This window comes from Mustela putorius, unplaced genomic scaffold (assembly GCF_011764305.1).
Source record: "Mustela putorius furo isolate JIRA1106 unplaced genomic scaffold, ASM1176430v1.1 tig00000224_pilon_pilon_pilon, whole genome shotgun sequence".
In the NCBI taxonomy this organism is placed as follows: Eukaryota; Metazoa; Chordata; class Mammalia; order Carnivora; family Mustelidae; genus Mustela; species Mustela putorius.
The window spans coordinates 8,272,265-8,288,806 of NW_025421321.1; the positions used below are offsets into that span (position 1 = coordinate 8,272,265).

Consider the following 16,542-nt stretch of genomic DNA (forward strand, 5'->3'; position numbering starts at 1 on the left):
CAGAGTATCTCTGCCTGAAAGAAAGGATGCAGCCAGACTTTCTCTGATATTCCTTTACCTGAGGTTCCAGACCAAATCTCCATGACCACAGCGTCCACCACTTCCTCCTAACACTGCCCCAGGGATGCTGACCTGATTCCTGCTCACGTCTTTGTCCCCATTTGGGAGGCAGAGGCGTGGTATACATCCTTACACTAATTTCCCCTTTGGAAAAGAACCAACTGTCCTGGGTGATGACTTTCTCCTGCCCCTCCAGGGAAAGACATGGGATGCTGGAGGAGTGAGAAAAGTGATCAAGTGGTCGGGTGCAAAGGGAGGAGGCAGGTGGAAAACAGACCTGGCTGAGAAAAACAACAACAACAACAAAACAGAGGAAGAGAAGCAGAAAAGTCTGAATTGCCGGCTTGGCAAAGACAAGGATCCGTCTTTGTTAGGAAGGTCCCAGGCACATAAAGCAGGTTAGTGCGTAGAAAGTCACAGCACCGATGGGTAGGGTTCTCTCACCTACCCCCTGCTTACAAAAATGTGACTCCTGCCCAAGACAAATGGTCATTTTCCCCCCATATTTTAACAATGGAGATTTTAGTTTGCTTTAGTACTTTGTGCCCCCTCATAGTTAACTCTCCATACAAATAAACTATTTTTTCTTTGCTTACAGAGTAAGGCTCTGTCTATGAGGCTTTTCTCCACTAGCAACCAGTGTGGTCAGGTTTGTCAAGGGTGTTTTAGCACTTAGAGTCTCTGTAACTCATCTTACTACTTAATGACAGCACTCACTCACTCACACACACACCCATTTGCTGTGTGACTGTTTTGTTGCCTTTATTATATTGCAAAATTTTAAAGTCCTGAGTTCATGGTTTATACTTCTGCTATAATCCAGTATCCTGTCAGAACATGTGAACAAACAATAAGCACTCAAAAACTCCCTGATGTTAAATTACATAAATTGGCATCTTGGTTAACTTCATGTAAATTAGCAGGGGGTGGGGGAGGGCTTCTATTACAAGTTGGGAAAGCAAAGGAAAGAAAGAAACTACCAAAATATAGTTTAAAGCTGTTGTCTGTCTCCTTCAAAAAGCTTTCCTAACCAGTGATGTGAGGATAAATGTTCACAAATCGTTTTATGGGGGAAAAAATGGGCCCTGGTTTATAGTATTTGTCAGTTCCTCCGCATAGGACCCCCGGGCTGACTCAGGCTACCTGTGTGGATGGCACTGAATGTGAAGTCAGGAGGAGAGGGACATGGTCAGCTTCTGGTGGTCGGGTGAGCTGGTTCCTGAGTTCCCAACTCTGGTTCCGTGGTCCCCAACCCTGCTGTTGGAATTAATCCTGGAAGTCTGTTTTTCAGTTTATACGAAAGCATGTACCAAATTCTGCCTGGCTAGTGTACCTTGTCCATTTCAACTACAGGATCCTTGAAGAGGGGCGCCTGGGTGGTGCAGTGGGTTAAGCATCTGACTCTTGGTTTTGGCTCAGGTCACGATCTTGTGGTCTTGGGATCGAGCTCCACATGGAGCTCTGTGCTCAGTGCAGAGTCTGCCTGAGATTCTTTCTCTCTCCCTCTGCCCCTCCCCATGCTGACTCGTTTGTTCTCACTCAAAGAAATAAAATCTTAAAAAAAAAAAAAAAAAAGAACCTTGAAGGGAGACATCACAAAGCCTTTAAAAGTTAAAGGGAAAAAAAAAAAACAGAAATAGACAGACACATTTATATAAGCACACATAATCTTTCATAGAAGTGCAGCTTTAAAAATATTTACTTCTAAAAAAAAATTTGTCACTTCTATTTGTTACAATACCTGTATTTAAAGTTTGTTTGTAAAATACATGTTAGTCTAATTATATCATCAGGTGCTCCAAAGCTCTGCATTTGACAAAGCCCCTCAACATATGCAGGACCACAAACAGTAATGGAACCCTCAGTTTTTCACCAAATAGGCTGTATATCTCAGTCTCCCTTGTTGTGAGAAAGGCCTGCATGACTGAGTGCCTGCCACAGAAGGCCAGGCCATGTGTGTAACTGGAAGAATGGTGTGAAAGCTTCCGGTAACTCCAGTTAGGAGGAAACCAGTAGTACATATTCTTTGTCTCTTCATTATCTTTCTTCCTACACACAGCCTGGAATGTGTGCATGATGGCTAATGCTGGAACAGCCATTCTGGTCCAAGAGGCAACCTTGAAAATGGAAATTGTTTGCAGATTCACCAGGACAGAAGCATCCTGGGACCATGACAAGTCTGTGGAGCAAAGCTCACCTATTACAACTACATTGCCACAGAGGTCTGGCTTTTTACTGAAGAGCAAGATAAGCTTCTATTTTGCTCTGGGTTTTTGTGATTGCTGAACTTTATCTCAAAGGATACTATGGAACAACACAGGACAGACTCGCAGCTCTGAAAAATAACACAGGTCAGTAAGTCCTGCCTCCAGAGTGAGCCAGAGCCCCTTCATAATATAATGGCATAAGACCTTCTTACTTGTCTCTCCAGAAGTTGTGACCCCAGTGTCCACAAACATCTTCAATTCCAGTCTTCACATGATCAAAAAACTGAAACAGAAAAAGTAGGCTACTGATTATTACCTGAAATGAGTAATTTACATTCTACTTACATCATGCCTAAATTTCAAAGACCCTAACCATTTTTGCTTTTCTTCTATTGTTGGGTTTTTGTTTGTTTGTTCCATTTTGTTTTCACAAGAAGCAATGAAACAATGATTCCTCTCCAAATACATTGATTTTACTATATCAATAATAAGCAATTCTCAGGTTATTTTTCTCATCATAATAGTCTATTCATAATTTTGGAAAATATGAAATATGGTGATAATTTTCAAATAGAAACATTTTCAGACTGAAGGAAGTAACCAGAGGGATTCCTTGTTCTCCCATTCCCAGGAGGTCTAGCAGGTTTTTTTTTTTTTTTTTTTTTTAAGATTTTATTTGACAGGCAGAGATTACAAATAGGCAGAGAGGCAGGCAGAGAGAGAGGGAGAAGCAGGCTCCCTGCTGAGCAGAGAGCCCAATGTGTGGCTCAATCCCAGGACCCTGGGATCATGACCTGAGCCGAAGGCAGAGGCTTTAACCCACTGAGCCCCCCAGGCACCCGAGGTCTAGCAGGTTAATCTGGAGAAGTCACTATGGGGCTGTGCTCACACCCCCAACTCATGCCCTCTTTGGCCCTCTCCCTTTTACCCTCTGCCATTTCTCTCTCCTTCAAGAAATGAGCACCAGAATGCCAAGCTGTCGACTGAACACAACAAGTTTTTCTTTTATCATTTAAATCATGATTACTACATTAACACTTACCCTGCAATGGATTTCTTCACTGACAGCTTGTTGTTTCTTATTAGACCTCTTAACATCGAGAAATTCCACCAGTGGTCGGATAGTAATTCCCTGCACAGGGAGGAAAAAAAGTGTATCTTCTTATAAAGTTAAGTGAAAAATTTAAGAATAACTTTTATTCTTCCAAGCTTTGATAACCAACAAAAGATATCCTCCTCTCAAGATTTAATACAGTATATGTAATATTTCATTCATTTTTCCTCCTCTCCAGTAACTGGCATATTTTCAGAGGGCCATGTCCCAACACATGCTATTAGAAACCAAACAATGGATAGTGTTCAAGAAATTGCAAACCAATTCTAAGTAATTCCAAGAAAGAGAGAAAGAAAGAAATTCCAAGAATTAATAAAGTATTATCCAAGACAAAGGAATCACCTACTTTCATTATCCACAGGAAACTTTTCAATAATTCTTACATTCATTAATTTATTAAAGCCATTTTCATGGTACTTTTGTGGCACACGTGTTGGGGTCTTGCATTTGGGATACAAAGATAAATAACTAAGGCCCTCAGTGGTAGGACTTTGTAGTTTTAAAGGGAGAAGGATAAGCCAAAAACAGTTACAGAGTACACTAAAGGAAGAATGAGAGATACACAGGAAGTCAGCCCAGTTCCCTCTCATAGAGAGGGAACAATGAACATGGCGGAAGCATATCATAGCAGGGATCAACCACGAGTAAAGAGCCAGCAGTGAGAAAGGGTACAGAGGATTTGGGGCATATTTGTCAACTTGGAAAATGGAGAACCTTAGCTATTTAGTAACCTAAGAAGAAAAATTTCCTTCACATGATAAAAAAGACATCTGCCAGAAATCTACAGTGAACATCTGACTTAATAATTAAACATTAAAAGCCTTTCCATTAGAACTGGAAATAACACAAGGATACTCTTTATCTGCTATATGACACAGTTCTGCATGTCCCAGTCAGTTAAATAAGAGGCAGAGAGGTAGAAGTGTAGATACTTAAATTGAAATAAGGAGATTTTTGTTGCTCATGAGTGATTTAGTTTTTGTACTAAAATATCTAAGATAATCCCTTTTTCATTTAAAAATACCAAGAAAGTTTAATAAAGTGATTAGATATAATGTCAACTTAATAAAAAAAAACCTTAATGTTAACTTAATTTTTAAAAATTTTAAAATTTAAAAAAATTTCAATTTTAAAAAAGAAAGAGAACAAACACCTACATGAGAGGGAAAATATATTAGGGTGTGCTAATATATAATAATATATAAAATATATATACTATACACACATTAAATATATGTACTTATATACTCTATCCATGTATATATATAATATATAATCCATGTATGTATAATATATAATCCATGTATATATAATATATATGATATACAATGTATAATATACAATAAACTTATACACTCTATCCATGTATATATAATATATAATAATACACACATATATATAACACTCATAACACACAATATATAATATATAATCCTATCATGAAATGCATAAAACCTTCACAAGAAGAACTATAATGGGATTCCATAACAATATTATGTTGACAATTTTATCTCAGTACATGCAATACAATTTCAATACCATATTCCAAAAGGATTTTTGTTAACAAAACTAGAAAAGTCAGCTCTATATTAGTCAGAAAAATTTAGAAAAAGAAGAATTATAGTAGAACTTAGATATCAAAGCAAACAATCACAGACCTGTACCCCTGGGGATAAAAATATATCATATGTTTATAAAAAATAAAAAATTTAAAAAAATATAAAACAAACAATCAGCTAATATACTTAAAATTACGAGACACAAACACTAAAATAGGCCAAGGGAGGAGGGGGTGAGAACATGGGACCAAGAAGATCCCGATACTCCTGCATGGCAGGCAGATGGCCGGCCCTTCTTGGCGTGGGGAGCACATGGCGTGGGGGTGGTAAGAGAATTGGGGGCAGTGGGGAAGGGATGGGTATACTGAGATATGTTCCCTGCCACACATTTGATTTCGTCTCACTTTTATGCATGCCTTTATTTGAAAATGCTTTTGATTATATAAACTGTGAAACACACATTCACTTTTTAAAGGTGGTCATTCACTGTTCCATCAATCCGGCTTTGGGAATTTTTTAAGCTTAACTTCAACTTTCTGGAGTGTGAACTGATTTTGACCAAATTTGGCAGAAGACACACCTTATGTCTTATTGGCCTTTTAGTCTGTCACTTTGAAATCACACAGGAGGTAATAAACAGTTTTCCAATTAACATGTATCCCGTAATTTTTAACTTATGTAAATGAAAATGGGTGTAAACATTGTTTATGGTGATGGGTGATTCCACTGAACTCCAGATTCCATGAAGCCCCAGATTTAATAAGCGCTCCAGGAAAAAAAAAAAAAAACAAAAAAAAACAAAAAGGCAACAAAATCAGTGCAATGTTCTAAGGACACTAACTGTTGTTTTGCATGTTTTTTTTCCCCTATCCATATCCTTTAGTAAGAATAAAAATGTGGGGGCGCCTGGGTGGCTCAGTGGGTTAAAGCCTCTGCCTTCGGCTCAGGTCATGATCCCAGGGTCCTGGGATCGAGCCCCATGTCACATTTTTATTCTCTTTTTTTTTTAGGTTTTATTTATTTGACAGAGAGAGAGAAATCACAAGTGGCAGGCAGAGAGAGACAGAGGAGGAATCAGGCTCCACGGAGGGCCCAGCAGTTGTAAATACAGGGCTTAAAATAAAGACAGGACACATGCCGTAGTACAGATGTTGAGTGCTTCCCCTGGACAGATAATCTAGAAGCTAGTGCGCTGTCATAAATAAAAACTGATCAGCTACAGAAGCAAGCATGGCCTGGTTCCTAGCGCGACTCCTGTTTCTAAAAATACCACATAGTGTAGTTTATAACTAATAAAATGTATTGGTTATGTGCAACGGGTCATGGACACTGTCTTTGAACAACCTCTACTTAAACAGCTGCCTTCAGAGTCCCCTATTTGCTCTTTGAAGTATTGGCAGTTGTCATGTCATGTCAGCAGGAATGATTTGATGGGTTCCTCTCCCTCCCTTCTTCCTTCCTTCCTCAATCCATCTATTTGGAGACAGAGTACGTGGTGAATGTCATATTAAGTTCCCCAAGCTGGACGCTATCCTCTAGGAGCCCTGGGTCTTGGGTTGGGAGAAATAAAGGAAAAACACAAGCAAAACCAAAAAACAACAGCTAACCTTTGAGAAAGCACCTTATTTTAACCACATTGCAAAATTTCCAGTTTAAGGTCACGTGGGAAAGCAACCTGATAAGCCTTAGAAAAATAGCTTGTTACCATCTGCATAGGTTAAAACCATAAAGAAATGCCTCGGTTTTCCAACAAACCACCGAAAACCATGTTTGCAAAGGACAAACGACAGGTTCACCCATTCACTTTGGCTTTGGCACGATGCGCACAGTACCTCGGGGCCAGACCTAAGGAAGGGAATGGTTTAACAGCAGGCATGGACAGGAGGACAGCCAGGCGAGCTCTGTTTTTTCCACCTTCTGCCACCTCTGTCTCCACCTGCCCTGCCTGCTTTTGCTCCCAGGAACATGAAGCACCAAAAAAACAACTGCTGTCTGACAAAGTCAGGAGCGTTCTTTTGGTTTGAGCTTTTGGAAGAAAATGATTTCTTGGGTTTTTGTTTGTTTGTTTGTTTTTTGTTTTTAATTAAAATTTACACACACACACACACGCACGCACGCACGCACACACACGGAGAGATGGGAGGAGCTGTCTTACATTTCTCTGCTGATTAAGTAGACAATGTCCAGGAAAATATAAAGAAACTCGCTAACAACAACAACAAAAAGTCATGCTTATTGCTCTGTCATCCCATATCCTCTGTAAGGCCTCGCTCCCGGTACAAACTTGATCACAGAGATCATGGGCCCGGCTGCCCATGCGATGTGCAGCTCTGAATGGATAAGTGGTCAAGAACCATAAAAGTGTTCTCGGGGGTGCTCACGCTCTTCATGCCACAGCCTCCTGGCTCTGAGTATCTTTTTTTCAAGACTTAACCACACTGCACAGCAACTGGCTGTCAGAGGTCCGTCTCTTCCCCTAAATCACGTCTCTCTCTTCACCGTGCTATCAGTGTTTCTCTCTACCGTCCCACCAGCATTCAGGCACGCTGCTATGGCTCCCGTCTTTGAAAAACAAATAAAAACCCTCCTCTGGCACACATTCCCCTCCCACGATCACTCCTTTCCGCTCCCAGGCCTCAGCAGACTTGCATCCTTCTCCCCATCTCCAGTCTCTATCCTTCTCCCTGGAATCCTGGTGATTAGAGTTCCCATGCCCCCTGACCCAGCCCTCTTGTGAGTAGGTCCACTCATCAGGGACTTGCTGCATCCAATAGCCTGCTCTCTGCTCCCGCCTAGCCTGACTACGCACCACATTTGTCACAGTTGCTAGAACCCTCTCCTTCCTCGATACTTTCTTCACTTGTGTGGATGAGCCCCTCTTGATGTTTCTCCCATTTTACTATTCACCTTTTTCATTCTCCTTGGCTGGATCCTGAACACTTCTTAGACGTCTTGGTATTAGCATGCCTCCTCTATACTCTCCCTGTGCTCAAATTTCTACTTCCCACTCTGGTTTCTCCCATAAATTCTAGACCCATACATACAATTGCCTAGTCAATAACTCCATGTGGATGTCTAATAGGCAATAGGCCTTCCAAGATATATGTGACCAGAACCAAACACCTGATCCCCATCCTTCAAACCCAATACTCCCCTAATACTAAATTAAATATCACCTTCTTTTGCCTACTTGCTCAGTCGCAAACCCTTGCAACTAAAATATTGCTTTCTCTCAGATTCTAAATTATCCATCTACATTTTTTATCTTAAAAAATCTTAATCATCCAGGGGCGCCTGGGTGGCTCAGTGGGTTAAGCCGCTGCCTTCAGCTCAGGTCATGAGCCCAGGGTCCTGGGCTCGAGCCCCGCATCAGGCTCTCTTCTCCTCGTGGAGTCTGCTTCCTCCTCTCTCCCTCTGCCTGCCTCTCTGCCTACTTGTGATCTCTGTCTCTCAAATAAATAAATAAAATAAAAATAAAAATAAAAATAAATTCTATAAAAAAAAATCTTAATCATCTTGCTCATTTTGTTGTAGGACCAGAATGAATGTTTGCTAATTCATTTGCTTAGTAATGGTATATGTTAATTAAATATAGGAATGTGTCATTGTTGCACTGTATATGTATCTTAAACATGACCATTCCTTTAACAAACTAAAGTACAATGTCTATAAAATAGTTGTCATCATCGCCCAGTTCAACAGGCTGAGTCAGCAGACGTTATTTTTTTTCAATTTTTATTATTTATTGGTGGGGAGGGGCAGAGGAGAGGGAGAGAGGAATCTTAAGCAGGCTCCACACCTAGCGCAGAGCCCCACATAGGGCTCGAACTCATGACCTTGAGATATGACCTGAGCTGAAATCAAGAGTCGGATTTTTCACCAACTGAGCCACCCAGATGCCCCCAGAGGAATTTGATTATTGGGAAAGGCCAATCTACCCTGAGTCCTGAGGGTCCCACACACTCTTCCAGGGGGTGCCCATGATGCAAGGGCCTCAACTACCTTTACCCAGGCCATTTCCAGGGCTGCATTTGCAACAAGCAGCATCGAGAGAGGAGGCAATGCCACCCTCAAGACAACGAGAGAGAGATCCTCCTGCTCAGTGCCTGTATCCTGGAATGCAACCCATTGCATGCAGGGACATCTATCCTGGGTCCTCCATGGGGAAACCTGGGGTGTTTGGAATGCTGACACAAGTGAACAGGAAGCTCTGGCTACTACTTTGGCCATGAGTAATAAAGCCCTTTGTCCATGAAGCAGGGGTCAGGTATCTTCTGCAAGCATCCTTGGAAATTCTACAGCCAAGTTAAACTTGTTAACTTGCAAATAAGGTAAAATCCCAGATGCTTCCAGTTCTGGACAATAACTCACAATAGACATGACATGGATCTGCAGTAGAGGCACAAAAAGATTGTCCTGTCATGAATTCCAATTAACCTTGCTACCTGATGGGCTTCTAGATAACCACTGAATGGATTTTCAGAATTCAGAGAGTCTGCTCCATAATAAATAAATAATAACCAGATTGTTAGATTGTTCTGCAATCATTTTTCTTTTCAAAGAAAAGAAACGTACAGTGAAGGGCATTGTTTTTCTTTCTTCTACTACCATTTTACTTAATGTCATAATTAAAACATAGCAAATCATCAGGTTAAATCATCAAATACTATGTTTACATACCAATTTCCTCTCTACTGCCTGGGAGGGAGGTACCATTTTCTGGATCCACAGAAGCTCACAGAGGCTGTTCTGGGATAATAACTATCAGAATATCAGCCAGAATCTCAGCCCAGGACAGCTTTCCTCCAGTGTCTGTGCTTTCTACTATGGTACTCTACCTTGCCTGCAATCTTGAATATAATTTTATTTTATTTTTTTAAGATTTTATTTATTTATTTGTCAGAGAGAGAGGGAGAGTACAGGCAGGCAGAGTGGCAGGCAGAGGCAGAGGGAGAAGCAGGCTCCCTCAGAGCAAGGAGCCTGATGTGGGACTCGATCCCAGGATGCTCAGATCATGACCTGAGCCGAAGGCAGCCACTTAACCAACTGAGCCACCCAGGCATCCCTTGAATATAATTTTAAAATAAGAGCTTATGTTTTATGTAACATTACCAAACTTATCTAAAAGAAAATGAATTCACATGCCCAAGGAATCAGAATCATTTACTCATTCAGTATTCCACAAGCAAGACTGTAGTCTGCTAACATGTTAATATGTTTCATCAAGAGGCTACTTTCTTAATTATCAGCATGATTCAAGGAATGTTAAAATTCTCATTATAAGTCTAGGCTTGCAATGATAAACCATATGTCACAAGAATGCTATTTTAGAAGATAGTATTAACTCAAAAGTATTAGGGATAAGAGAGTTCATTGTACAAGAAATACTGAAATAAGGGGAAAAGACATTTAGACATTTAATGATAGATCCATCAACGTAAAAGCTGTCACTTGAAAAAGAATGCATAGCCCTTAATCAGAAGACAAAATGTTATGCAAAGATTATGATTAATTATTTCTACTCTGTTCATAACCCATTAAGTATTTTCTTTCAGGCTTCTTTCCCTGAGTTCCTTAATTATTGATGTATTCTGGAAAAAAAAATATCCTTTTTGAAGGGAGTGTGTGTGTGTGTGTGTGTGTGTGTGTGTGTTTGTGTGGGTATGCACGTGTGTATTCATAACCCAGAGTCTCATAAGAGCCAGATTAGTCTCCAATCTATGCCCACAAAAGGGTGGGACAGACAACAATGACAGGAAGATTATAGTATGAACGGAACTGCAGAAATTCTTCTTCCCCACAGGCATCAGAGAGAGCTTCGCCAGGTTATCCCTTCAACCTAATTGAAAGAGAAGACCGCCTGGGGGGTATGGTTACACACTCTGAATACTGACCCCCGCAAAATCTCTGAAGGGTTAATATGATATGCTTATAATACCAAATATAGCCAATAAGTCTAAGCTATTCTGTTTGCGGCTTCTGTCTTTTTTCATTTGTGACATCAAAAATTCTGTTAAATATTGCTATACATGCTATTCTTTCCAAGTGGGTGTGCAGGCTTGAAGATGAGGAATCCAAATTTCACCTATATCTTTTGGTCACTTTACAATTCCCAAAAGCCAAGATAGGAGTATAATAAAGAGACTCTGTATTAATCACCTATGCACACATTCATTGAGTAATAGTATACCTTTCTGCAATACTTTCCTTTTTCCTATGCTATGTTTTCATCTGATTGTAGAAACGTAATTTTCTGTCTGTTGAATATACTGACTGAAAATTTGAGCTTGTCTTTTGTACGTCCTCTCCTGAATTACATCTTCCTATTTAGTCATTTTTACTGGGTTTTACAAATGCATGTGTCCATGAGGTTGGGGGAGGGGGTTACTTCTGCCCCGCAGATACACTTGGGTGGATAATGGCCGCTGATATATTCATCTCCAAATGACCCAGTTCCTAGTTACACTAGACCAACACAGTTCTATTTTTGTATTTGACACCTTCAGTTCTGAGAGCACGGAGGAGTCCGGGGCACTGACTAAACCTTGGCAGGGCTCGTGGGGAGTGCTGAAGGACAGGGCAGCTGGCCTAGGAGAAGCGGTTGAGTCATTCACCCCCACCTGACTTTTCCCCTCAAGCCTGATGCCCTAGGATGCTCCTGAGAGATTAAAAGGCTGGAGGCAAAATGAATTCAATGTGCCATTTTGCCTCAGGTAAAGTGTGGGAGTAGCAAATTGGATGACTTTTTACAAGGATCCTATAAACACTCTAGTAAAAAGATAAAGGAAAGGGCATTCACTTCTCCTCTACACCCAGGTATCTCCCAAAGTATAAGAAGTACATGGGATATTTGAACCAAAACTAGCATGTATTTACTTTAACTGAAGCTATTACTAACCACGACCTGGTCAACAATGTCTTCTGAGTGAAGCCAACGGAGGTCAGTCAGTCTCAGCTGGTCTGTGGGTCAGAGTCCTAGGATCAAGTTCAGCTTCTGTCACTCACTTACATGTACCCTTGGGTCTGTCTCCTTTCTCTGTTTCAGACTCACGGGGCTCATTCTCAAAGGTGTGTGGTGAGGATGAAATGAGATAACACATACAGAAGAGGTCTTGTTTGAGTGCCTGACACAAGATAGCCATCACTGATGAGTACCAGCAGCAGGAAGGTGCTGGTGACAAAGACAACAAAGAAGTGGCCACTTCTTGACTTAGGACAGGGGCTCCCAAGGCATTCTTCTCCTGGATTCCTCACACAGGACAGCCCACAGTCCCCAGCCCTGGGAGGTGTCAATGGATGAAGGATGAACTGCTTTTTGGGGAACTGATCAGCAGAAGGAGAAGGAGCACAGTGAGTTACAATATTGAACTCTTACTATGCAATTTATTTACAGTTAACACCAAACTCATTCCTGTTTCACTTTTTACTATCTGTGTAGACTTGAGAAAGGCACTGAAGCGCAGGCTCAGGGCCTCAGTGTCCTCATCTGTAATATGGGAATAATAACAGTGACTCCTAGAGTTCTGTGCCATAGAGTTGTTATGAGGATTAAATGAGATAATATAAAAAGAGCTTAGACCAGAGTCAGGCAACTAGAAACATTCTGTGATGAACTATTAAACAATTTTTTTTTCTTAAAGTACCTCCTAAAGGGGTGTCCGGATGGCACAGTCAGTTATCACCTGCCTCTTGGTTTTGTTTGGCTCAAGCTGTGATCTCAGGATCACGGATCCCTGCATCTGGTTCTACGCTCAGTGAGGGGTCTGCCCCTCTCCCACCCTCTCTGTCCCTCCTCCAGTCCCCATCTCTCTCTCTCTCTCAAATAAATAAATAAATCTTTAAAACAAAGAATAAGTAAATAAAAATTACCCCCTAAAAATAAACAAAAATAAATAAATAAAAAGTACCTCCCAGTTTTCCCCCTTTGTCATCAAAACTTGCCCTCAGGCTCCCTGGCTGCCTTCCTCTTCTCCCACGTGTCTTAAGTTTGGGCTGCCGTAGATACCAGTTCCTGGTCCTGTGTCCTGGCTTCTTGGATGTATATTCACTCCCTTGACCATCCTGTCCAGTTTCAGCACCTCAAACACCAGCTCTCGACTTCCTCCTGAACTTCAGACCCAGTACCTTGCCTCCCGCTCATCCCTTTGCTTGTAGGTCAAATCGGCACCCCTCACCGGCTATGCTAGTAAACCAAGTCCCATCCTCTCCATCCACACACTTCCCTTCTCATGTGAGAGGAAGTCTGTCCTCCCAGCAGCTTGGACCAGAAGCTCTGGAGTCCTCCGGGATGGCTCTTTCCCTCACACCCACGTCTACCCCATTGGGGATCCTGAGATTTGAGAATCTCAGTCCTTCTCAGGACCCATTTTGCTTGGTGGCTACATTGGCCTCTGCACTACATTTTCCATGTCTATCCTGTCCTCTTAGCAGACTGTTCTTCAGTGTCCAAGGTGATCCTTTTACAAAGTCGGTCAAAACACATCACGCTTCTACACAGAACCCAATGGCTTCCCTTCCACTTGAACAGCCAGCCCCTACATGGGCCCGTGTGGCCTTATCCTGTTGAGGACCCCAGAGTCTCCCTCACCGTGTTTATCCCCATCCCTCCAGCCACACTGGCCAGGAACATATTGCCTACATACCTTTGGTCCTATCAGTCTGTAATGTTCTTCGGCTTAGCTAACTCCTTCACTATCCCCCACAAGCTTTTACTCAAATGTCATTTTTTCTCCATTGCTTTCTATGACAATTATATTTAGAAGTGCAGCTCCCCCCACTCACTACTCTGCTTCTTGAAACACAGCACCTTTCACCTTATATACTCTATAATTTACTCACTCCGCATGTCTAGTGTCCAGTATCTGCCATCCCCTCTGGGATGTAAGTTCGCTAGCACAGGGATATTTCTGCCTTTTGTTCACTCACAGATCCCAAGCCCCTAGAGCACTGTCCAGCACATAGCCGGAGCCTAATACGTATTTACTAAATGGGTATCTGCAAAACAGAATCTCCTAAGGACTGGTTTAGTCACTTGAAGAGACTGATAGTCAAAGACCCAAACCCGTTTTCCCACCACACTTCCTGCCTCGCAATACTAAGCATGTAGTCACACATCCCACCATTTCAAGGGACACACTACTATGCTGTCAACTAATGTCAAATTGCTGCTGGAAGGTCATTACACAAGTAGCATGTAATGAGTATATTTACTAGGTCAGGGAGTGACATAAATGAAAAGGATTAGCGAGCTCGGTTCATTAGTTTCCACTAGTAAGCTTAGATCACTAAGCTGAGTTTCCTTAAATAAGAATCCCTGCATGTGAGCCAAGTGACTAGATTGGATTCTCTTGGGCCCTTGCCCAATCAGGTGACACCAGGAAGCAGCATTTTCCCAAACATCATGACGACCAAAGCCGCAACACACGTTAGCCACTTGGCCTCTTGTGAAAGGAATTTGTTGTAAGAGCCTGAAAGATCTTGTCTCCTCTCGGTAACCGGAGAGACTCTGCCGAGAGGGAGAAGCTTACTCACCAGGATGAAGACAGTAAAGAATATGACAACGATTGCAGCTGTAATGAACAGCTTTTTCCGAGGAAACACAGCAGCAGGGAGGAGAAACACGAGCGCAAAGCAGATGGCACCTCGGAGCCCGCCGTAGGCAATGATGAACTGATCCTTAAAGGTCAGGGGAATCGTCCGGAACCAATTAATGACCTGAGTCAGGACAAAGACACCTGAGAACGAAAAGCAAAACCAAAGAAAACAGAGTGTGTGAGGCCAGAATGTGAAACCAGGAAGACTCATTCTCTGCGCTTCTGTGACAGGCCGAGGTGCCTTATGAGCCCCACAGTCTCTCCCCTTTTCCTCTGCTCACGGGCATTTGTTGTTCCAGGGTAACAGGGGGAAATGGGAACTCAGGGAGGCCAAGAGAGGTCAGTGTGACTTACAGCAAAGTCATGAAGGTACTTGGGGATGAACAGAATCCATGAGGAGTTGGGGAGAGGTGAGGGAGAGGGAGAGGAAGCAGCAGTAGCAGCAGATGAAGTAGCCAGCAGCCAAGGGGAGGGACGAGAAGAAGCAAGCCCCGTTCTTCTAGTGAGTGTTGTCGGGTGTTCCTTCGGGAAACAAGCACCATTACCCAGCGCTCGCCAGATCAGACAGAAGGCAAGAGTGAAGCACACGAAGGCCCAGTTCCACTCGTGGTTCTTCCCGACAGTGGACACGCCCATGAAGATGAAGATCAGGGTCTCGCTGACGCTGCTCAGCATCTTCATGAAATACTTGATGGTGGTGTACGACTTCTGAGATACGTTTTCTTCCACATACTTATTCATAGTCATTGCACAAGCAGTGATTCTGCAAGGAGAGATACAGTTTCTATTTAAACACGACAATGACCCTAATCCAAATAGAAGACTCTGCGCTTAAGAGCTAAGTCATGGCTCAACCCTTCTGCCCATCACTGTAACCTCGCTGATGGATTGGTATAAGTGAATGTGATCTGCATCGTTGAAACCCCACTGTCTCTGAAAGACCTCATCAATACCTATGGCTGGAACTTCTCAGCTCTGCCCAGCTTTGTAGTCCATTGTAGGGCATCGGCACCTGCCAGCATCACAAATAGAACAGGTCCGCAATATATTCAAAACCCGCTCTCCTCCTGTAAAACCAGTTTCGTCTTCTCTATCGCTCTAGTTAGCCCCTAAAATGCTAACCTTGAAACTGTAGTCTCCTTGGCTTTTTCTCCCTGCCACACCTTCTCCGTGTCCCCCACCCCGCTATCTCATTGGTCGCCAATTATTTTCTCCTCCTCATCCCAAGTATCTCTTGGACCCACTTACTCTTCCTTTATCCCAACGTCTTAGTTCCACCTCTGGAAAATTCACAACATAGTTATAGGCTCTGAGGTCACCTAGAGAACAGAAACCCGTTTTCCTATTCCCCCAGTATCTTCAAAACTCTGGGACCACAGAGCTTGATTTCCTCTCTGACGGAAATTATTTTAATAGAGTACCTGTGCACACTCTGGTAAGGGAAGGGCCCTCGATGTCAAGTCTGTGCTCCTAGGTTGGATGTCTGAAAATCTTTACACTCTTCACTCAGTGGACAAATCCAGTTTCATCTCTTACCCCATCTCTAGCCAGCATATACCATATGCCTTGTCTGTCTGTAATTTCCCTGCTCTTTCCTATCTTCTTGCCTTCCTGTGGGCATACACTCCTCTCTTTCTGAAATGTTACCCCTGCCCATCTCAAATGCCACCTACAAAGGGAAAGTCAGTATAAGCTTGGTGACAGCTCATCCTAAGTTCCATCTAAAGAGACACCGATACTAGACACCAGCTGTAGTAACATTTTTCTAGACATGTGTCCTAAGGCAAGGAAAATACAAGCAAAAAAAAAAAAAAATTAAAAAAAAAAAGAAAGGCTTTGGGACTTCATCAGAATAACAAGTTCTCTGCACAATGAAGAATTCAATCAACAAAACCAAAGGACAACCTACTGATTGGGAGAAGATGACATATCCAATGACATATCTAGTGAAGGGTTAGTATCCAAAATATATAAAGAACATATACAACTCAATACCCAGAAAACAAGTA

General features: G+C 42.2%; 1 protein-coding gene across 1 annotated transcript in view; it reads right to left on the reverse strand.

The window, feature by feature from the left end:
- SLC9A2 (solute carrier family 9 member A2) overlaps positions 1-16,542 on the reverse strand; it is a 97,228-nt gene that overhangs the window by 20,171 nt on the left and 60,515 nt on the right. The window contains exons 4-7 of the mRNA XM_004764383.3: positions 15,079-15,296; positions 14,472-14,674; positions 3,310-3,399; positions 2,480-2,550 (exon numbers count right to left, since the gene is read on the reverse strand). Coding sequence (XP_004764440.1) covers positions 2,480-2,550; positions 3,310-3,399; positions 14,472-14,674; positions 15,079-15,296 — 582 coding nt within the window. The remainder of the gene's footprint in view (positions 1-2,479; positions 2,551-3,309; positions 3,400-14,471; positions 14,675-15,078; positions 15,297-16,542) is intronic.